General features: G+C 40.6%; 2 protein-coding genes across 4 annotated transcripts; both read right to left on the bottom strand.

The window, feature by feature from the left end:
* Positions 1-75: 75 nt before the first annotated feature.
* Positions 76-2338, bottom strand: LOC306826221 (protein THEM6-like). The gene is made up of 3 exons (XM_079347408.1): positions 2262-2338; positions 573-1080; positions 76-477 (listed from the first exon to the last, which is right to left on the bottom strand). The coding sequence occupies exons 2-3, from the start codon at positions 1074-1076 to the stop codon at positions 373-375; spliced, it is 609 nt and encodes a 202-aa protein (XP_079203534.1). The 5' UTR covers positions 1077-1080; positions 2262-2338; the 3' UTR covers positions 76-372.
* Positions 2339-3164: 826 nt separating this feature from the next.
* LOC306827375 (uncharacterized protein) lies at positions 3165-22069 on the bottom strand. 3 transcript variants are annotated; one of them, XM_079349155.1, is made up of 25 exons: positions 21969-22069; positions 20690-20819; positions 20306-20473; positions 19997-20134; positions 19427-19578; positions 19116-19219; positions 18831-19020; positions 18272-18403; positions 18038-18181; positions 17786-17921; positions 17030-17180; positions 16648-16790; positions 16141-16252; positions 15984-16047; positions 15535-15738; positions 15139-15284; positions 14868-14986; positions 14473-14594; positions 14255-14352; positions 13915-14051; positions 4871-4995; positions 4507-4652; positions 3938-4040; positions 3632-3768; positions 3165-3501 (listed from the first exon to the last, which is right to left on the bottom strand). In XM_079349155.1, exons 1-25 carry the CDS (start codon positions 21981-21983, stop codon positions 3387-3389), a joined length of 3231 nt encoding a protein of 1076 aa, XP_079205281.1. In that variant the 5' UTR covers positions 21984-22069; the 3' UTR covers positions 3165-3386. The 3 variants fall into 3 exon arrangements, with proteins under 3 accessions (XP_079205281.1, XP_079205283.1, XP_079205282.1); XM_079349157.1 differs by lacking the exon at positions 21969-22069 and adding an exon at positions 21635-21707; XM_079349156.1 differs by lacking the exon at positions 21969-22069 and adding an exon at positions 21519-21601.
* Positions 22070-23506: the final 1437 nt, after the last annotated feature.

The following is a 23506-nucleotide window of genomic DNA, read 5'->3' as shown; positions in this document are numbered from 1 at the left end:
TCACCCAGCTGCTTTGTTGTTTTTATCACAGGTAAAGGTTAAACAAAAACACTTAATACAATATAAGTGCATCAATACAACTTCAAAACTTATGTGCTTTATTGCTTTCATAGCACTAGAGAATACATCACCTTACACAGTCATATTACTTTCCTAAAGGAGAAAGTTATTTTCAAAATGTGGTGTGCTACATTCCTTGTTCCAGTGTTGACACAGGTGAGTGTGAGGGCTCTAATCTCATTATCAGAGGTGAAGGCACGAGTGTGTTCAAGTCGAATCATCAAGAACTGAAGACACGTCTTTTTTTAAAGCTGAGCTGATAGGTTGGCCAATTTACAAAAAGCCAGTCTCAACAGTTGCCCAAGCAACATCTCATTTGTCCTTCTCCAGTCCGCTCTCGGCCCTGAGAGCCTGGCTGCTGGCAGAGATGAAGTTCACCCAGTGCTGAAGATCCTCTGGAAACTCAGGACACTCCACCTGTTTAGGAGCACAGGATAAACGTATCACAGAAAAGCACTTTGTAATTTACTCTTTAATTGTAAAACCTGTATGAATGGAAGCATTTTTCTCACCTTTCGCTTACAAAGGTGCTGCATGATCTTGTCCGGGCTGCTGCGTATGACACTCTGCTTACAGTACATGACGGCACACACTAACCCGTCTTTTGTCGACACAAATCTCTGCTCCAGGAAAAAGGCTTTGTCATCCCAAGTGACGATGCGACTCCGCAACTCGTAGCCCTCCCCGATACACAGAGCCCTGCGGTAACGAATGGTGGTGGCCCCGACGACCATTGAAGCTCCCAGTGCTCGCAGGGCCTTGAACACACCGTTACGAATGTAGAGAGAGAAGCGAGCGAAGTCACACTCCCGGAGGTAGCGAGCATTGTTCATGTGACACATGTCGATGTCATGAGGAGTGACCCGGCCTGTGAGGGTCTGCTCTGCTGTGATGTCCCGGATTACAGGCTGGAACCAGGCCCGCAGAATCACGGCGGCTACCCGTAAAAAGTACCACACGTCCAGACAGCAGAAGAGAGCCAGCAAGGCGGCGAGCACCCACAGCACCCACCACATCTCCCTACAAAGCAAAAATGCACAATACAGATGAACAGGAAGGGGTGACTGTTATGTGCAGAACAAAAATACACTTTTATTCAAGTTATGTAACAAAATTAGGGAATAATACATACAAGTTTATGAAAGTCAATGAACAACTTAAAATTCTAAAAAGTTTGTCAAAATTTAAATCTGCTGGAAAAAAACTTTTTTTTTTAAATTTAATTGCAGTTTTTTTTAATTTGCATTCAGATGTGTTAAGAATCAAAACTGAATTCACTTAAATCTCAAAAATAAATAATTATAGTTCATTTTTAAATAATAAATGTAATCCCAGCAGTGTCTTTCCCACATGTTGTCCTAAAACTTAGAGTTTATTCTTCCATTACTTCCTAAAGATAAAAACAATTGCCCTATCGTGATTCAATGTTCAAGAGTTTTAAAATGGGTCTTTGGTGTTTCAACTGTCAGGATGTGAACTGATTTACAGAACATGATTGGTGAACAGGCTCTGCAGGAAATGCAGGTTACCTCTGCAAAAAACTGTATGTCGCAATTTGAACAGTGAGCCTCAGAGGTGAAAGAAGCGTTCAGATTTTAGACATTCTTCAAACTGTTGTCTAAAGAGTTGCCAATTAAGTCAAGCAACTCATTTATTTATCAGCTAATGTTTTCTAAGAACATCAAATATTTTGAAACCAAAATGTAGTGCCATCAAATAATCACAGTCATAAGAAAGAAAGAAAAAACTGAACTGCGTGAAGAGGTAATATAGAGGTCATATTCAAGTAAAGCACTAAATTGCATTTGCATTACTTCTTTCATTACATGTTCAAGCTTATTTAAAGCAAGTTTAATGATGAGAACATGTAAAACTATAATGTTTTTTAGCTTAAACTGTTATCAAAGCCATGCAAACTCTGGAATTGTTTAAAGCTAATGAACAAAAGAAGCCTTAATCCAAACACATACTATTACTGTATGTAATGTCATACAGTCTATGTGTCATACACTGAAATTGAAGGCGATGAGACAGACTGTCATGAAAGTTAACGTAACCATTACCTGCAGTAAAAACATACCTTGTGTTGAGGGATCTGTTCCCGCGCTGGTGAGTCTAACTTCACGTGCAGTGGTGAAATTATGACAATGTTTAAAGCACTATCACTTAGAAATTACTGGGTAACATTCGCAAACACTCACCTGCAGTCTAAATCCTCGTGTTACCTCCTAGAATTGACCGAAACCTCTCCCACGACCAGGCACCAGACCCATCAACTCCCGAGTGGAGCAAACGTGACAAAATAGGTTTTAACACTTCCGGACCAAGCCTTCAGAATAAAAGCACAAGTAGGTAGATACAATCATAGATATAGATGCAAGACTCACACAAGTCGTCAAAAGGTCAAATGAAAACACGAGTCAGTTTGGAAAGTCAAGAGGTTAAAACTAACTATAATTTACCTGTCTTTTATTCGGGTTGGACTGTAATTATTAAGTTAATTATTTAAGCTCACTAAACTCTCATAATAGGTTATCTGTAAAGCCAAAGTTAAGCACCATCAGAGGCTTGTTGAGCTCTAACAAAACATAAAAATGTTTTAAATGTAAAAAGTTGGCAGTGCTTTGATATACCCGTTGTGTTGTGTAATGCACACAGCGTTTTAAATATGGCAGGCTTTAGGTTTCTCCTGCAAACTGAACTCCATGTTTGTTGTGGCAGGTTTTTATTTCACAAGGTTTTGAGGAAAGGAGAGTTCGTGATGGAAACAGTGCACAAGGGAACGGTCAAACATGTCTGAGGTTAAAACATTCAACATATTTTAATATACATTAAGTGTTTTCTCCACCATCAATAATAAGTATTAACTCAGAAATACGTGAAAAAGTTCAAGTCAGTTCTACAAAAGTCAAATGTAGCCAAACCATGAATGAACAAGCAATAATGCGAAATGTTTTCAATTTAATGCTTTAATTACGGACAAAACTCACAGACTTTATTGAAGTAAAACGTTTGAATCAGTTTATTTCAGGATCAAAACACTTCCTACATCAGTGGTCAACTATTAATCTAGAAAACGCACACTTAACAGCAAGTGTCAATTGTAATGAAAAAGGTTTTAAGCTTATAGGGTTAAACTTGTATAATTGAAGGAAAGTCTAAAAAGGAAGTTTAACATACACTTTAATAAGATTGTAGAAAACATTAAGAAAACTGAGTATGAACAGATATCAATTATTTGATGAACATCCCTTGATAAAGCCTTTTTCGACCAAAGTACCGAGGCGGATTAAACCGCTTAAGTGTTCAAATTTATTTATTCAAAATCATTTGATTTGACGTGTGCGATGATCCATGACCATTTTCTTCATGTCATGGTCCGCTATGATGTCGCTCATCTCGAGCTCATTTCCTTGTCCAGCGAGCGGCTCATACTGGTGTCTGTAAAGAGCATTTAGCCAAGTCATCAGAGAAAATGCCTTCTTAAATGGTTTCATCAGTAAATGTGTACTTATTGTAACTTTTAGCTAACTCACATTACATTCATGTCAACAGCTGCAAACAAACTCACTGTTTCAGGTGTTCCTCGATGGCCTTGCGTTCATACACCGTGCCGTACACCGTTTTCACAGGATCAACAAACATCTTGTTGGTGAGTGGACAGATCAGATGTTGGGGTATGAACTGTGCCACCGGATCCACCATTTTCTTTAGAAGAAGAAGATTTACTTTAGTAATCCCACAAGGCGGAATTCAATATTTTAAAAGAAAACCAAGGAAATAAACATTACAAGAGATTATGTTAATTTAAAACCTGAAAGACACAGAAAAACACAATGTCTATCACACATTCACAATTTTAATTCAGACTGTTTACTTTTTCCATGTCATCCATTGAGATCCCTGCAGTTTCCTCTGTGTGTTTCTTGGCTTCTCGTTCATACTCCACACGGCTCGTCATGAATTGCTCCGCCAAAATGCTTCAAGAGGAAAACAAATACAAACATATTGAAGTGATACACACTCTTTGATGTTATACAATATAATTGTTCTATGCTCTTATGTCTACACCTCTGCAAAACCAGACAAATGGCATTATAAAAACATTTGAACAAGCCAATGTACAAAACTAAATAATTTGTACAATTGGGGCTGTGATTAAGTGTAACTTTTAGACAAACCCTTATAAATTAAGTGTCAAACTATCATCATCAGCACAAGGATTAAAAAATGTTCTGATAAAACCAAAGCCAAAGAAAAGCATTATTGATACAAGAGGACAGATCTCTAGAGGAGGTAACTGATCATTAAAAGAACAAAATGAAATCAAAATAGATAAAGAACCTCCTCATCACTAAACATACAGTCTGGCTTACTAATCAGCTTTGTTGTCCACTTATCATCCACCTCAAAGTGTAACTTGATTGAGCATGTGTGTAATCTCACCTGTCCAGAGGATCCTCAGGTTCAGGGACGATGAGCAGTCCATACACAGCTTCAAGGATCTCTCTCATGGTGATGTGGGCGTTGTAGTTACGGTCAAACATGTTGTGGCAGATGCGTCCCACACTGTTGACGTTGCAGTGGTAGACCTGTTCTCAGGTTAAGAGAAAACAATTCGAGCCCAAATCGATCACATTATCTCAGAAGTAATGACATTATTCTTGAATGAAAGTGTGTTCCTCATAATCCATTATCAATATTCTCATACAGGGAGATCATTTTCCAATTTTAAAATCTTAAAATAGGACCAAAATTAACCTTAAATGAAAAATTGGGTAAAAAATATTAATAGTTTTTAAAAGGATACTTTGGTGACAAAGCGGACGAGTGGAGGCTTCACTGGGTAGTCAGGACCAAACTGGCAGTAGAGCTCAAACACTCCTTTCTCATACGGTGTGTCAGGAGGACCTTGCATCAGAATCTTCCAGAAAGCTGAAGATTATAAACAAAGATTCAGTCTCGTTTGTAGGCCATAGGCCAGTGGTTACAGAGTTTTTAATGACAGCTCCCCTTTGCAGATGAAAATACTTTCCAGCCCCCTCACCATATACATCAACATATAGTACATCGACATACACTAAACACAGCCAGTGACAATCTTTGCCAACAAGTTCATTTTAGAATTTATCTCAAACATTGGCTGCAAAAAGCACAGAAAAGCAACTTCAGTGTGTGTTGTGCAGGGGTCTCCAACACAGAGCTCGCGAGCTACCGTTAGATCGCAGGCCCTCAAAAAGTAGCTCGCTAAGCAAATCCAAATTTTAAAAAAATTAAAGAAAATAAAAATGTTTACCCTATGCATAAACAAAACCTCACTCACAGCAAATTATGTACTTACTACAACTCTAGATCTATCTAACCAGATTACAATGCACTAGTCGACAGCATGCAGTGTCAGAAATCTTATTAAAGGTAAGTTTATAATATTATTAATATACACTGCAAAAACACAAAAATAAGGGGAGTAGAAGTAGCTCCCAACTTGTTTTATTTTTTGAAAGTAGCTCTCATCCAAAAAAAGGTTGGAGACCCCTGGTGTTGTGGCAGAAACGGATCATATTACCTCATAAGTAATGACTGAGAAAATTAACAAACCACTTTTAAAGAGGAGACGATTAATAGTGATACTGCATCTAGAAACCTCACAGTTGATGTTGATTGATGTTCAGCCTAAGGTAACGATAGAGCCCCCGCTGCAGCTCATTCACTGGATTCAAATCAACTGGTTGGTGAAGGCAGTGTTTACGCTATATGGCTACTATGCAGCCTGAGGACTGTCATGATCTTTTTCCCTCCTACAATGGCATTGAGCATCTGAGGGAGGGCCTGGTAGATGACTCCTTGGGTGCCCTCAGTCGAAGAGCCCTGGCTCATCTGCAGCTGGTCCTGAGCTGGAATAGACCCCAGCAAGTATCTTTTTCAGGCGCAGTTTGGCCAAAGCAACCTTCACAGTGCCTCCTTCAAAGAGAACCTGAGAGAAATGCATGTATGCTGGAGGGTGTGAAATACCCAGTGGCAATCGGGGGGGGTCCCCCCTCCAATACGGGGCTTAAAAAAATAAAGTTTATTATTTTTCACAAATAAGTTATAGATGATTGTCTTTTGACTGAGGCAAAATAAAACAGCCTAAGTTACACTCTTGACATAGGCCATTATATCAAAGGTGTATATCACATGATCTGTTTAACTGAGGTTATAGGCAATTTTACCAGAGGTGGCCAGCATCATAAGGAGTTGATTTAGGCAAAAAAAAAAATAATACTTTTATCATTATTATTATATTATATATATATTTTTTTTAAAGATTTATTTTTGGCCTTTATTATTATAGAGACAGCAAGGTGGATAGAGGCGGAAATCAGGGAGAGAGCGGGGAGAGACATGCGGAAGGGGAGCCACAGCCCGGATGCGAACCCAGGCCGCCCGCGCGAGGACCACAGCCTCGCTACATGGGGCGCACGCGCTGCCGCTGCGCCACCAGCGCCCCAACTTAGGCAATTATTTTAACAAGGTGACGATATGCAACCATTTATAACTGTGGGTCCCCCCCTAGGGGTCCTGTGCTTCATTCACTTCGGTAATCACTGTCTAAGCCAATACTAAAATGTATCTGATCATAGAACAGCAAAATCGTGTAAAGATTTCATGAATAACAAACAGTGTAACTGTAAAAACGGTCTGTCATAATTAGTGTTAGTTTAGAATCTTTCATTTCTGAGCGCACCTGAATGCATCCCCTATTGTCCGAGCCCCCCTGAAAGCAGCATGCTCATCGCGCATCTACTGATTAACGCTGGGAGAGAGACATGCCCGGACAAGTTTTGGAGTTCGTCTGAAGGGATGTACGTTTTCTTGCGGACTTTTATTGATGTGTGCGTCCATGAGAGAAGTGAGTTGATTGTTTAGTCCCTTATTGTTAATGTTATATGACTGTTCAGTTTCAAAGTGCTTGCAGTTACTAAGTCTAAATGTATGCTAATTTCTAGCCGAATAACAACAGTAGTGTGTACAGCCTAGCTTGTGTAAATGAACGACTGTATTGAATGCTATGTTGTTATTCTTAATAGTTATAAGTGTGAGTTATAGTAACAAGTATTCTACAATTTCTGTAGTTAATATTGCTAATGGTCTTTATTTCTCTTCTTGTTGTAGAACCACACACACACAAACAAACACATACGCAGACAGACACACACTCCCATACAACTATACCAACGAAAAGTGATAAGTTCAGCCGGCAATGGAAAGGCCTCCTTGTATTCCCTGTAATGCACCTCTGAACTTTATATAAACAGATTGAACCGGATACTGGATTCTCTACTCTTCTTTTTCTCACTCACACCCTGCATTGAAAATAGTGTCCTTACCCGACACCCTGAGGTGATTGCTGCCACCCTTTTTTGGATCCTTTATTACCTCTCATACAATTTTTGGTCCTTCGAGCCGGAGCCCAAGCAACCACTTTAGCCAAAGATGTTCAGGTCATATGAGAAAGAGTACGAAAGTGATGACAATCGTCCACGAAGACACAGCCACCTGCCATCACATCTCCAAGATTACGAGGTTGGTTACCCTGTTAGGCAACCCCCACGTGTTGATGAGCAGGCCGGAACGGCTACTTCTGCTGATGTTCTAAGCTCTATTCGTAGCATGAGGGAGGAAAATGATCAACTGCGAAAGGATGTTCAACGCCTAACAGAAATAATCTATAGCTCCCCTGTACTGGCTCCACAACCTAGTACGTCCAGGCCTAGTCATCGTAAGGATGAGACAACATCCACACCAGCACCCACAAGTAAGCTGACGCCATCAAGTGGTCAACAGGACCCACGTCAACATGAAAGTGCACTGCAGGTAATGAGTGATGAGTGTCCAACCTCACAACGCAGCCAACGTGACCTTATGGTGGATCTCAGTGACAGTCTAAAGGCAGCTGGATTACACAGTCAGCAAGGAATTCACCAGCATTCATCAGGTGAGTCCTCTCCAAGTAGCCAAGACATCCCTCTACTAGAAACAGTGGAAAGAGGGCCTCCTCCACCTCTGTACCCAAATGTAGAAGAAAAGTCGCTGTTGCATCATCACAAAGATGTTAATGACTGCCCACAACCGGGAGCTGTCAATTGTCATCCGGTTAGCAAACACCGCCTCCCTCAAAGAGCTAGTTCCAGCCAGCTTGAGGACAATGAGGATCCCAGAACAGGTGAACCCTTTCGTCGCAAAGACAATTACAATCTTCATGGTGATAGATACAATCCTAAGTATGGAGCTTCCTTCAGTCAACCTGACGATGGCTACTTCACTCGATATGTTTCTTCCCACCAGAGACATGATAACAGGGAACGCCCTATTAATCGTAGCTATGGTGAAAGTTACAGTCAGCCCTCTGCTTATCATCAACCGCCTTTCATGACAGCCGATCATGATGATCGCTTCTATGTGCAAGATAGCAGGCAGTATCCTTCTAATCGCAGAAGTTTTCCTGAAGATCGCTATTTGCCTTATGCTGATTGGAACCAACGTCATGTCAGACAACATCCAGATGATCTTCGCCGCTTCACGTATGATCAACGGACTCCTGCTGACACGTTCCATATTCCACCCCATGTTGGTAGACACCCTCAGGTAGACACTTACAGTGGCCCTAAGCCAACCATTCCTGATTTTGTGCATGATGACCCAAGAGAGTTTGCAAGGTTGAAACTTGCGTTGGACAACATCCTTCCGCCAGGTGCTTCAGAGCATTTCAAGTTCCAGATATTGACAGATCACTTGAAGCTGGAAGATGCAGTGCTCATCGCTGATTCGTACAGCAACGGCAGGTACCCATATAGTGATACTATGAGAGCACTGACAGAGATGTTTGGTCAACCTCAACAACTAGCACTAAAGCGGATCTCCAATTTGATGGATGGACCCAACATCAAGAGTGGTGACATCAGATCCTTTAAGTCATTCGCTCTCCAAGTCCGTGCTCTAGTGGGCATGTTACATCAGTTGGGAGGCCAAGGACGGACAGAGTTACAGTGTGGCTCGCACGTGTCTCGTCTCTTGTCGAAGTTGCCACACGACCTTAGAGCCAACTTCCAGAGGTTTGTGAACCCCATTCGCACTCCTATTCCAACCCTTCTTGACTTAGATGAGTGGCTTGAATATGAAGTTCGTGTACAGGTGGATGGAAGCCAATATTGCAGCAACTTAGGTAAAGAGAAACAAGCTCCAAGCAAAGATCGTCGTTTTGAGTTCAAGTCCCGGAAAGCCACTACTATTCTTCACAGTAGTGAGCACCAGGAGAGATCAGAGAAGGCTACCGCTCTATCAACCAGTGAGTCTAAACAGGAGAAACCAAAGAAGTACTGTCCTTTCTGCGATTCTGTGCAGCACTACTTGAACCAGTGCAGCAACTTCAAACTCCTGTCAAAAGAACAGAGGACAGAGTGGATTGAGACAAACAAGAGATGCTGGAGATGTGGTCGTGAACACCTAGCTGCAAATTGTACCTTGAAGGCCAAGTGCAAACAGTGTGACAGAAGGCACCTTGAGGTGCTCCACGACGTCAATACCAGACAAACTACTGTAGCATCAGACAAGTCTAAACCAGCTACAGAAAGCTCCTGCCTGGTGAGTTCCATATCAGAGACACTGTACCTAGATCGTCCAACAAATAGTAGCCAGGTGTTACTCAAGTTGAGTCGTGTCATCCTGCAGAGCGGTAACAAGGCTTTTGAGACCTACGCTATATTAGATGATGGTTCTGAGCGCACCATACTTCTACATGAAGCAGCTGATCGCTTAGGTCTTCAAGGAGAAGCTGAAGACCTGGCACTCCGCACTGTCCGTCAAGAGGTTCGGACTGTCCGTGGATCCACAGTATCCTTCTCTGTAGCATCCGCCTCGCAGCCTGGTCGTACATTCAAAATCTCCAGAGCTTTTACTGCTAAGGAACTTGGTCTAGCCAGCCATTCATACCCAGTTAAATCCCTGCAGTCAAGGTACAGTCACCTCAAAGATTTACCGCTTCCAACCATCAAAGATGCACAGCCATTGCTGCTCATTGGGTCTGACTACCCCCATCTGATCACTCCAGTAGAACCAGTAAGGTTAGGTCCTCCTGGTGGACCTGCAGCAGTTCATACAAGACTCGGATGGACTCTTCAAGGTCCATCAAGATTCCATCGCCATCGTCTAAGTCCACAACAGTGCCTGTTTACCTCCTGTACTCCTCCGGAAACTGAGCAATTCAACCACGTGGAGAAACTCTGGCAACTAGACACATTGCCTTATCGGAGTGAGCGGCTCATCACCAGATCTAAACAGGACACAGAGGCAATCAAACAGCTTGAGGAGAAGACAACTAGAGTAGAAGTGGATAGCGTAAGGCGCTATGCTACTCCACTTCTGTGGAAAGAAAATCTACCTCTACTTCATGCACCAAAGGAGGCTGTCTTGAATCTGCTACGTGGAACGGAGAAAAGGCTAGCAAAGCAACCCGATAAAGCAGCCACCTACTCAAAGGAGGTTCACAAACTGCTTGATGCTGGCTACATTACACCCATTCCTCCAGCAAAGGCTAAAGAGAGCAGCTATTCGTGGTTCATACCACACCACATGGTACACCACAATGGGAAAGACAGGATAGTATTCAACTGCTCCTTCACATACAAGGGCCAGAATTTGAATGACCACCTCCTTCCTGGTCCCACACTGGGATCGAGCCTGCTAGGAGTTCTCCTCTCATTGGAGCTTCCTCAACTGTCACTAATAACACTGCCAAGATGCTACACAGACCCCTACCTGGACTGTAGCAACAGCCATCGCAGTGTTCATGTTTTCTGTGACTCTTCTGAACGTGCATATGGCGCTGTGGCCTACCTTCGCACTGAGGAGAATGGAAAAGTCCATGTTGCCTTCATTGCTGCAAGATCAAGAGTTGCTCCCAAGAAACAACTCTCCATCCCCAGGCTTGAACTGTGTGGTGCACTTACAGGAGCTCAGTTAGCTTCAGTCCTGAAGAAGGAGCTAACGATTGTCATCTCTGAGATCGTGTACTGGACAGACTCGACCACAGTACTTAACTGGCTTCAGTCAGACTCCTGCCGGTATAAAGTATTTGTTGGAACAAGAGTGGCAGAAATTCAGGAGCTCTCTGACCCTGCTGCCTGGCGTTATGTTGACTCAGGAACCAATCCTGCTGACGATATAACAAAAGGAAAACAACTGTCTCAGCTGGTTGGACATAATCGCTGGAGCACAGGTCCACCGTTTCTACAACTTCCTCCCAATCTCTGGCCGCAGGCACCTGTTGGAGAATCTACTGAAGAGGTTGAAGAGCTAAGGAAGACGGCATTCTGTGGTCTGCTGACAGGAACTGCCAGTCCAACTTTACCAGATATCCAGCAATTCAGCACATATCAAGAACTCTTGGAAGCAACAACTAAATCTCTACACGGGGCGGCCGAGAGCAGCTTTCATCCTACAGCTGATAACTTCCGGGAAGCAGAGCTGGCCCTCTTGAAACATGCTCAGATGGAGAGCTTCCCAGAAGAATTTGAATTGATCAGATCAGGAAGAGCTATCCCAAAAAGCAGCAAACTGCTTACTCTTTCGCCTGAGTATGACAAGTCCGCCGACCTGATCAGAGTAGGTGGCAGACTCCGCAGATGTGAAAACCTGAGTCCAGAGCAGCTGCACCCGGTACTTCTAGCTCCCTCTCACCCTGTCACAAAGCTGCTGATTCGGCACTTCGACAGGCAGTTGAAGCACCCTGGAGCTGAAAGAGTCCTCGCTGAGCTTCGCAGAAAATATTGGATATTAAGAGGTAGAGAGACCATTAGAAGACACCAACACAACTGTCCTGAATGCAGAAAATGGAGAGGTCAACCAGAGGTCCCAAAGATGGCAGATGTGCCTCCCTCAAGTTTAAGACTCTTCCGACCTGCATTTTATTCAACTGGAATGGACTGTTTTGGACCAATGCTCGTCAAGATAGGCAGACGCACCGAGAAAAGGTGGGGTATCGTGTACAAGTGTCTTACTACCCGAGCAGTGCACCTCGACCTCTTGGCCAATATGGATGCAGATTCTTTCCTGATGTCTCTCCGACGCTTCATTGGTCGCAGAGGACGACCCTTTGAGCTCCTGTCAGATCAAGGCACTAACTTCAAGGGAGGCAGTAGGGAACTGCATGAAACCTTCAAGGCCATGGAACCTACCTTTCGAGACCAGCTGGCAGCAGAACAAATCCGGTTCCGTTTCAATCCCCCAAATGCTCCACACTTTGGCGGGTCTTGGGAACGAGAGGTTCGATCAGTGAAGACTGCCCTCCGCACCACGTTAGGCGCTCAACATGTAACAGAGGAGGTGTTAAGGACTGTTCTTATCGAAGTAGAGAGCATCCTCAACTCCAGGCCATTGGGCTATGTTTCAACAGATATAGCAGACCCAGATCCTGTCACACCAAACTCCTTGTTGATGGGGCGGCCAGACTCCTCCCTCCCACAAGTCGTCTACCCAGAAACAGAATTGCTCAGTCGCAAGAGATGGAGACATACTCAAGTCCTAGCTGATCATTTCTGGAGACACTACATACAGCACTTCCTGCCCACCTTACAAATGAGACAGAAGTGGAACACAGAAAAGGATGACATCACTGTTGGAACCATCGTCCTCATTATTGACCAACAGATCCCAAGAGCTCAATGGCAAGTTGGAACAGTAAAGACTGTTATTCCTGGGGCAGACGGCAAAGTGAGAACAGCAGTTGTCCAAGTAAAAGACCGAACCTACACCCGTCCTGTGGTACGCCTCATCCAATTACCTGCGCTACCCCAATAGGTGACGATTACATGACAGAACCTCCCCTAATGACAAATTTACTCAACAAATTTGGGGGCGGCTGTAAAAACGGTCTGTCATAATTAGTGTTAGTTTAGAATCTTTCATTTCTGAGCGCACCTGAATGCATCCCCTATTGTCCGAGCCCCCCTGAAAGCAGCATGCTCATCGCGCATCTACTGATTAACGCTGGGAGAGAGACATGCCCAGACAAGTTTTGGAGTTCGTCTGAAGGGATGTACGTTTTCTTGCGGACTTTTATTGATGTGTGCGTCCATGAGAGAAGTGAGTTGATTGTTTAGTCCCTTATTGTTAATGTTATATGACTGTTCAGTTTCAAAGTGCTTGCAGTTACTAAGTCTAAATGTATGCTAATTTCTAGCCGAATAACAACAGTAGTGTGTACAGCCTAGCTTGTGTAAATGAACGACTGTATTGAATGCTATGTTGTTATTCTTAATAGTTATAAGTGTGAGTTATAGTAACAAGTATTCTACAATTTCTGTAGTTAATATTGCTAATGGTCTTTATTTCTCTTCTTGTTGTAGAACCACACACACACAAACAAACACATACGCAGACAGACACACACTCCCATACAACTATACCAACGAAAAGTGATAAGTTCAGCCGGCAATGGAAAGGCCTCCTTGTATTCCCTGTAATGCACCTCTGAACTTTATATAAACAGATTGAACCGGATACTGGATTCTCTACTCTTCTTTTTCTCACTCACACCCTGCATTGAAAATAGTGTCCTTACCCGACACCCTGAGGTGATTGCTGCCACCCTTTTTTGGATCCTTTATTACCTCTCATACAGTAACTGAAAACAAGATGTACTGCACAGTACATCAGTATAATTCTCCACTCCTCCAAAAAAAATCTATCAATTTAGAAAAAAAAAAAACATACTCATGCCAGGCTTTCTATTATAGAGTATAGCATTAGTGCCAACATATTCACTAGTCGTTTGCCCCACAAAAAGTGAAATATACAAAAAAGCACACCACTCACTGAAGTCTGACTCTGAGGGGAAAACTTTGAAGAAGGGATGTGGATCACAGTGCAGACTCTTCAGCTCCTCCAGTATACGTTTGTCCTTCTCCAGAACCCAGCCCTTCTTTGTCTCCTGAATCCTCTTCTTCAGAGCACTAATAAGAGAAATTGTGAATAATTCAGACTTAGAGCAAACATTGCAAAGGCAGAAAATATTAGGCCTGGGAATCTTTGGGTGTCCACAAGTCGATTTGGATTCTTGGGGTCATGTTTCGATCAAGAATCTTTTTTCAATTTAAAACAATTCTGGATTCATGATTGAAAGTCCATTTAGTAATTAGTCATTTGAATCACTCACCTCTGAGTCACGGTCACTTTGCTCTTTATCTGACTGGGCAACAAAGTCTCTGGACTTTCATCATATCCATGAGTAAGGAAGATGCTTGACAAAGAACTCTATAAGAGGATAAATGAATGAGCACATTAAGTTAATGTGAAGTGTTTAAACCTGTGTTGACCTCATGACTTTCATTTTCATGTCTCCTAAATGTAGGACAGTAATGGAGAAACACCAACCTCAGTGATGGAGGATAGGTCGAGTTTCTCTTTCAGTTTCCTCTGCTCCAAAGACAGAACAGTCTCAATCTCAAAGAGCTTCAGACCGTCTTTGGTTGTCTGTGGTTTGAAACAGCAGCCACCTGGAAGCCATGAGGATGTGTGGAAGAGAGACAAACAGGTGTCTTAATAACTGCATAATCAAAGAATGTGTCATGAGTATTTGGCTCTGGTGGCTCGGGCTAACACAATATATAACGAAGCATTTAAAGCTATTATGCATTGTCATGAAAAAAGCCAGTAGCTTATCATAGCATGTTTTTTTAAATGTCTGATGAAGGGTGCTTTTGATCTCTTAGTAGTCTTAGTCTTCTCACAAACTCAATGAATGAAGATGACTTTCAGAGATGTCATACCTGTTGCATTACTGATTCCATGCAGCATGTTGTTTTCCACTTTTCCAAGGAGGATCGAATCCACAACAATGTCAGATTTGAGCAGTTTGACTGTGACAGGGACCGGCTCCATTGAGGATCTATGGAAAGTTTTGACGCCACAATATTAGCTCCCTTGAAATTAATTCAAAGTCAATTAAACTGAGCACTAAGAAAATGACAAAACAAAAATCCAAATGCATGTACTCATAAGACAGGCAAGGTAGGTGATTAAATATATATATTTTTTTACCCAGAATCATTTCCATCAGTGAGACATATGATGCGTAGTCTACAATCTGGGAATCTCGCCTTGACTTTTTCCAGCTCAGATGCCCCACGTCTCAGGGCGTCATACAGGAGAGTACAGCCACTTGCCTCAATGTTACGAATGTGCTCCTACAAAAAGTCAAAAAAAAGAAAGCTCTTTTCATTTCCATTAGGATTCACATTTTTGATCAAACCCGTGGTATAGTGACTACATAGTGTAGTTATTTTTTATTTTAGATGTGATAAATTGTTTTGAGGATCACTTAATATGCAACCCTGCAGTGGTCATTGTTGGGTGAACATGACCAAGTTAATGATTGAATGTTATAAGTGTACACTTCATCAATAAACAAAGGATCAAAGACCAAACTGAATATACCTTGAACTTTTCCAGATTTTCCGTAAACGTGTGGAGAGTCTTCACCATGGAGTCGAATTTCACAAGGCCAATGATATGATGAAAATCATAAGCCATGGTCCTTGTTGCAAAGTTGTCAAAGAGCTCTTTTACAGCATGAATCTTCTTGATTTCAGCACTCTCATAGCACTCTTCCTCCATAGAGGAGCTTGTGTCGATCAGCACCTAACAAAGTTCAAGTCAAAAGTATTAATTAACTATTTTAGTAAATTAAATAGTAACAATTAGAAGACAAGACAAAACAAAAACAAGACAGACTAGTAATGATGGGATTCTGACGGGGAGACAGACAGAGGTTGTAGGTTGTGGTGAACAATTGTTTGAGGAGTTTTCCTAAATTGCCCAAAAGGAATGTATAATTTATTATTCTTAAATGATAAACATAAGACATGAGACAGTCAAAGTGTTACCAGTATAGCCTCTGTTGGATTCCTGGTTGTGACAAATGTTCTGTCCTCTCTGTGATCACCAGTCCTGTGTTAAACATCGAATACACAACAATCAGCGTATTGCATCAGAGATCTTGATTCTAGGAAACATTAGGTGGATACTGAAATACTTAATTACCTGGCTGCCAACAGATTCACATCTTCTGCTATTTCTTTGCCACTCAAACAATCACGCACTCTGATCATATCAGGGGATCCTTTGTCTTTGTACAGACAAACCCCAAGGTTGTCTAACAAAGAAAAATAAGATATTAAATAACACATTAAAACATCATGGTACTAAATATCAAAGGTAGTTAATACAAGTAATGGTATTGTCTTTCAGATTGGTTAGGACTCATGAACATAAACACTTCCTCATTTCCTTAGTTTATCTTAAGTAATCTTCTGAAGAACTTTAAAAACTGTAAACACTAACTGTGATTAAATGAATATATGTACTGAAGTATAAAAAAAAAAAAAAAAAGTATTTCCATCTTTCCATCTGAATTAGCTAAAATAGAAGTAGTTAGTGCCTCACGTTATTCCAATGTACTTTACATGAGTGCAAAAAGTGCAAATACATTGGTAGCCTACTTTAACACTGTTAGAAATATCCCATCCTGGTAGATATTTTATGGAGTACCTTCAGTCAGCAGAACAAGGCGATTCACACACTGTCCCAGCTCCTTCAGATGTAGAGGTGGGGTCACATTGAGCCACTGATTGGAGGAAGTTTTTAATTCTTCCAACATGCATCCAAAAGTCTTCTCCAGATTTATCTGAAAGCTGTCATTTAATTGCACAAAGATAGATCTGAATCAAGGCTCAAGTTTTGATTAAAAAGGTTTGAAAAAATACTTTTATCAAGCAGGCTAATAATGATTAACTCTCTTGGTGTAAGATATAGCATATATTTATGTGTACTTAGTATGCCACAGAATCTGATGAGGACCGTGAAAAAAAACTATGAGATCTCTAAAATAATGTTATTAAACAGAGAAAAGTACAAATCTGATGGTACAAACTTCTGGCCAATTGTCTTGTTATGGTCGATCCACAGAGGGTATGTTTTCATATATGGTGGCAAACTCAGCAAGATTTTTTCGACGTCACTGGCTCTCTGTAAAGATGTTTCTCGCAAATTCTCAACAGTGCAATTTGGAATTTTCTCCCCGTCTGAAAGGAGAGAAGAATCAGAACAAACAGAAAATAAATACAGAGAAGAGGACTGCATTATAAACTACTGTTAAGTGGTTTTCAGAACAACAGGATGACACCTTAGGATGAAGACATTCCTGCTTGTTGATCTTAGCTTCAGGTACAACACCAGCTGCATAATGAGCGTGATTGCACTTCACTAAGCTTGTTAGTAGAAGATTCCTTGACACAACAGTATGTAACTACCTGATGCAGATGTGAGTAATCCTTAAGGTCTGTGTTTTTAACATGTTTCAAAGGTTTTAAGGTACTTCAGCTATGATACTCATGAGCGCTAGCTTAGCTCCTTGCTACATTTACTGTTGAAAATGACTCATGAATTCTCTGTATGTTTTTCTTGAGTGTGTTTTTAGCCTGAACCACTCTGCATTTAAATATTCTGTGATCCTAAAAGCGTTGCCTTGTTTGAACTTGCCACTACTGCAACTTTAACACCAATCAAACTGTAAGCCCTGCTGCTTGACCACGTTTTGCTGTTGCACTCCCGCAAACGTGACACACTCCGACATGCACAGGGGTGCTTTGGGCCCTTGATCACCACTTGCAGCTTTCATTTGTTTTACCTTTGATTTTCTGGAGAACATCTGCCCGTTCAAGGGCACCAGGTACTCCAGGCACTTTGACTGGTTCACAGAAACGGCTGCCATCTTCAGACTTAAGAGTGACGAGTGCGTAGTTCTCCCGGTCTGATGTCAGTTTCTGTCATAATAAGGCAAACAGATGTCATAAATGTGAGTTTTGTGCAAAATCAAAAATCTCTAGAAGGACTTTTCTTACCCATGACAACCTCATATCAAACATTTCTATAATCATACCTGAGCTTCTGATCTTAGATGTGCCCAGCAGTACAGTGAATTCTCAAAGACATCCAGGTCTTCGATGATTTTCTCCCCTCGTTTTGTTCCGAGTTGGGGCAAAAGCTCCCTGAAGAGCATGTACAAGCCTTCAACAACTGCAATCTACAACAAAAACAAGAATATTTTTAAGAAACGGCTACTGATGAAGCACACATAGAAAGAAAATAACCATAACAATTCCGTATCGTTTACCTTCTGATTCATAGTTATAGTTTCATTTCTGCGAAGTAACTGATGCAAACTTTGGACGAGAGGGTTACATCCAGTCAGTTTTCGTATGTAAGAAAGCAGCTTCTTCAGCTCTTCAGTTTCACAATTAAGCTTCTATGAGACAAAACATTTATTGACATGGTGTTAAAGTTATGTTTCTCTTACAAACAGATAAAGAGCAGAGGAGGAGTAATGTTTTGCTATAGGGTCTAGCACTTTTCAATTTTGGTAATAAAACAAGAAATCGCCCAAAATTGGGGGCTGAGGACTTTTTTTTTTTTTTTGCTGTGATGAATCAGATATATCATTTGACCTTTACAAGAATCATATTTAAATTTTTTTTAATTCTGGTGTTATGAGAACCCTCCTTATATATATATATATATATATATATATATATATATATATATATATATATATATATATATATATATACACACACACAGTACATATGTATATTGTATAAAAAAGCAAAAGAAGAAGTAACGGGTCATCAAATAGGGCACAGTAGTAATGCTCATGTATCTGAAGTAAAACTTACCAGAACATAAAGTGAAGACAACAACACACTGATTCCTTTCTGGGTTTGTTGTACTGAAGGTACAACGTCATTAATGAAGAATGTCTTATCTTGTGGAGTGTCATCCGAAAAGGAGGACAAAGAGAAGTAAACTGTGGACGTCTCTGAGATGTCACAACTCTTCAGGGTGTTACCACCAGCATGGTCACCTCTGTAAATGTAAGACAAGAAGGAAAAGTGCGTATGGGTTAATAAATCTGACTGTTATTAAAAGTGTCAATCCATGTTGTAGTAGGTCTGAATTACTTGTAATGAAGCACGTGTGCTGGGATTCCACTTTCATCTGCCAACTTGCGTCGCAGGCTGGTGATGGTGTCACTTTCTAAGTTCACCGACACCTCAAAATCTCCCTGCAGGACACAAGAAACAGATGGGTAACAGAAATATTTTAAATAATTCCAGGATGAAAAATGATCAGAACATCAGACATCAATAAGGGAAATGACAAATGTACTTTTTGATCCCCTAAATATTTGAAGCGATGAGGTCAATAGATTGAGTAATACATTAAAGATATGCATCAATCATGTGTTAATATGATCTGAGTTAAGTCTCACCTTGAGCATTATGTGGCATCGAACCACGTCATCGCCATCGGTTGTAGCAACCTCTCCCTTTGGGTGCCGTGGAGCCTGTCTCAGGTTTTCTTTTGGTGTAAAGATGACGTAAATAATAGATCCATTTTGAATATGTCTGTCCTTTAAAGACCCTGCAGGAGGACATAAACAAATATAATAATAACAAATATGTTAATATACTGAACTTTTAACAGAGACTTTTCCATGTGTAAATCAACAGATTCAGACCAACATTAACATGGTTAATGTCTTGTTACAGTCAAGATGATAAATATAGAGAAAGGAAATACTTTATACACTCGGCATGAAAAATGCAAAAATTGGTCTCGTTTATTTCATTCAAAATACAAACATTCTTTTTCATTTATCTTGACTTAAACACGCGTTCACTGAAACAAGAAATATTTCCCCAAACAGCTGCAAAAGTTGAATAAAAAAATTAGAGGGAAAAACACATTTGATATAAATACAAACCGAAAATTAAAATATACCCCAAGATAAAAAAAGAAAAGAAAAATGAAAGTATGTCGACCCCTGCCCTCTGCTCACAAGTGTTGAAGAAGGGATCGTCTGTCAGGGGCATCCCATCGACTGTGTAGAGACAAACTCCTTTTGCATTGCCGACCTTCTCAAGATGACCGATCCTTAACATCAGGTCCTCCACAGTGTTTTGCACTGGATCCATATCTGTCAGAAAATAAAAACACTGAATTTTCCCTGACATTTTGCGGTCTGCACTATGATCATTGTAACCACGTCCTATTTCAAACAACACAAACCATTATGTGATTAACAACTCAGAAGCATGTCAAAGTTCATCCACTGGTGATAAATAGTTCATTAAAGATGTTATTATACCTTTAATCTCTTTCAGTTGAGGACATTTGGGATACGTGTACTTCAGACAGAATGCCTCCAACGATTTCTGCACAGGGGTCACAGATTGAACCTGGCGCTCTGAAGCTCTGAGTCTTCGAATGTAGTCTTTCATTTTTGAAAAACGGTTCTTTTCTACTTGACTTAAACCTTTAAGAAAAAATGGTCTTAGAGAAATTGTGTATAGTTTTTTGATCATTGTTATTAACTAGTTTCACAGTACAGGCAGAAAGAGAATCTATTTATCATGCATGCCTATTCTCGAATCCATTTATCATATCAATGTTAAATATATCAAGGTTCTTTTTTTCATAATGTGGAAACAAATATCGACAGTGTTTGGCTTTAAGTTGAGGTTCACCATACCCATGTTGGTTAGATCTTCATCTGTTACACCATCAAGGAAATCTCTCTCATCCTTCACACCCAACTGGAGAAACTTGTTGTAGTAAGTTTCCAGCCTGAACCTCTCAAGTATGTTATATATCGCACCCATCTGAACAATTAATAAAAAAGAAAGGCATAGAAAACAATTTAACACAATTATTTAGATTACATCAGTATCACATACCTGGATAATTTGAATAAATAAAGGTAAAATGGGAAGATACAGTGCAGTACAACTGTTCTGGAGTGATTATACAATACAATGCACTTTATTGCCTACTTGGGCAAATGTGTCTTGGACTCAAAGTGCTGCAAACATTCAGCTGCTTCAACAGCAGAATCAAACATAACAACAACAGAAACACCAAAACATCCCTCACATAGAAACAGAGACGCACCTTGCCAAACATATTTTGCACGTTACCCCATTGCAAAAGAAACAACATAAGTAGGAAAAAAGACAAAAATATGACCATGCTAAAACTCACTTTTAGCTATAATTTTGAACAAAGGAAAAGTCGATGATAGAAGCTCAGGTTTTATAGTCAATCAACAAACAAAGTTAGTGAACAAATTGTAACTTTCTGGTGAATTATAGTTAAACAAAAGGTTGCCCAAATACATTACAACTCATCTTACATGGTAACATTAATTTTAGCAAAAAATGTCACACATTATTTATGCTCATACATCCTCTCCAGTCTACTCAAATCAATGTAATTGTACCAGTGCTATCTCAAAACGGTTTATACGCAATAAACTGTGTTAGTCTTATACTAAACAAAACGTAAAAGTCTTCCAAACAAACCTCGTTTGTTCCTCAGGGTACGCACGAGTTATCTAGAGGAACGACCGTGAATATTGGAGCAGTTTACGCCAACGCTATTAGCTTATAGCCTTTGGTTCAACTCTTCACGCACACACCTGTTGATGACGACGCACGTCACGTTAAATCGCCTTTGGTGTGTTTCATTAGAACACCGACAGCTCCCTACGTCCATCCTCAGACAACATCCAGTTATGCTTCTATAATTAAACAAAGTCATATTTAAAATAATTCAACTGTAAACTTGAAATAAACAGTTTGACTTCGTGGACGTGTGTCTACGTTAACTTTTCTTGGAGTTTGTACTAAAGACATCAAGACAAACATGAGCATAACTTGTTTGTTTTTTTAGACTTGGAGAAGAAAAAACATTAATCTCTTCTGGTAACAATCGTATCCATAAGGAAACATCGAAAAATAAAGGGAACATACCTTGACAACTACCATGGATCTTGTTAAACGTATACACGTAACAATTAGCTTAGTTTCGTTTTAGTCTATTTGAGACAGTCCCTGAAAATGAAACTTGAGGACGCCAAGCCTGTAGTAATCGTCCTGTGGAGAGGTATCAGAATGACTCTTGCCAGCTCATGTAGGTGGACGACTTTTTCTTCATCACCATGGCTTATACTTGCATTGTGTTTACAGAAATAAAGCTAAAATGGAGTGAATAAAACAAAGTAAGACACTTTAATTGTTGCTTACTTAAATTGTACCTGCAGGTTTCGCTAATGAAATATTATTTTCCTGCAAAAAAAAGAAAAAAAAAGTCCAGTCCAGGAAGAGGAATGCTTAATCATTTTCATTCACCTAAAATAATGATGCAATAGCAAAAGAAACAACAAAACAACTCTTATTTTTGCGACAGTAGGTTAAGTGGAGAAATAATAGAAGATAAATATAATATGTCAAGAAAGCCGGAGTAGTTTCAACTAATAATTTTATGTATGAGGAAGTTACTCCTGGACCACAAAGTCCACGTGTTACTGATATGGCTCGAAGAAAGTATTTTATTAAATAACACAGGTCCTTTTAAAAACTGAACCTTGTGTAAAAGTCAGTTTTATTGTTAAACAATGTTTTTCTTTCATTTCTTAATCGATGTTTTGTTTACCCAGTTGCTTTGCTGTTTTATCAAAAGCTAGTGTTCATTTTCTGCATGTTTATGTGTTTTTGCGTTTTACTTGGACATAAGTATTTGTTGCAACAATTCCATTTTTAAAAAGTAATACACTTTATACGTTTTGTGTGGGACTGTATAAGTGCACCAATATGAATTCAAAACTAATGTGTTTTATTGCTTTTCATTGCACAAGAGGATCACCTTATACCAAGGAAGTTATTGTCTTCAGCCTCTCCAAACATTTCTGTCCCTATACTTCCCAGAGCTTGCAGGCCCATGAACACAGCATTACACGGCAATATAAGCTACTGTGTTAGCTTTACAGTGACCAATAGATGCCCTTTCAACAAAGAAAGTTCTCTTTCAACATTCATTTCGGCATCTCACTATGGGACACGCTCCTCGCGCTGTCCCCCAGAAGCAATATTACATTACGCCAGTCTTGACTGGCAGACGGACGTGACGTCGGCTCCCCGGAGGAGGTACATCCTCCTCCTATAAAAGTCCGACGTAACGTCCCATCCTCAGTCTTAAACCTCTTCTCGCTCCTAGAAGCAACCTCTCAGAAGGCAGGTGTAGTTAACGGGCTAGCAAACTGTTCATAGAACGAGTTAACCGCTTGGTCGCCGAACGCTACCTGCAGTCTACACAAGCCGACTGAGCCGGTAGCTGGTCTGTCCCCAAACAGTAGCTACCGCGGCTAGCCACCATACTAGCCGCCCCAGTTAGCCACCATACTAGCTGCCACAGTTAAGTCACCAAACTAGCTGTCACAGTTGGCCACCATACTAACTGCCTCCCGCTTCTCGGCCTTGATGAAGCATCCTGACACGGTGCTTACACTTTT

This window comes from Symphodus melops (assembly GCF_947650265.1).
Source record: "Symphodus melops genome assembly, chromosome: 7".
Taxonomy (NCBI): domain Eukaryota; kingdom Metazoa; phylum Chordata; class Actinopteri; order Labriformes; family Labridae; genus Symphodus; species Symphodus melops.
Note: the sequence above shows the minus strand (reverse complement) of the source record. Positions and strands in the feature narration are given on the sequence as shown.

Coding starts and splice junctions, on each gene's coding strand:
- LOC306826221 (XM_079347408.1), bottom strand. CDS start 1,076: ATGTGGTGGGTGCTGTGGGTGCTCGCCGCCTTGCTGGCTCTCTTCTGC. Junction 478..572: donor AGCACCTTTGTAAGCGAAAG/GTGAGAAAAATG, acceptor GCTCCTAAACAG/GTGGAGTGTCCTGAGTTTCC.
- LOC306827375 (XM_079349155.1), bottom strand. Junction 18,404..18,830: donor TGTCTTCACTTTATGTTCTG/GTAAGTTTTACT, acceptor TTTGTCTCATAG/AAGCTTAATTGTGAAACTGA. Junction 14,353..14,472: donor ACCTATCCTCCATCACTGAG/GTTGGTGTTTCT, acceptor ATCCTCTTATAG/AGTTCTTTGTCAAGCATCTT.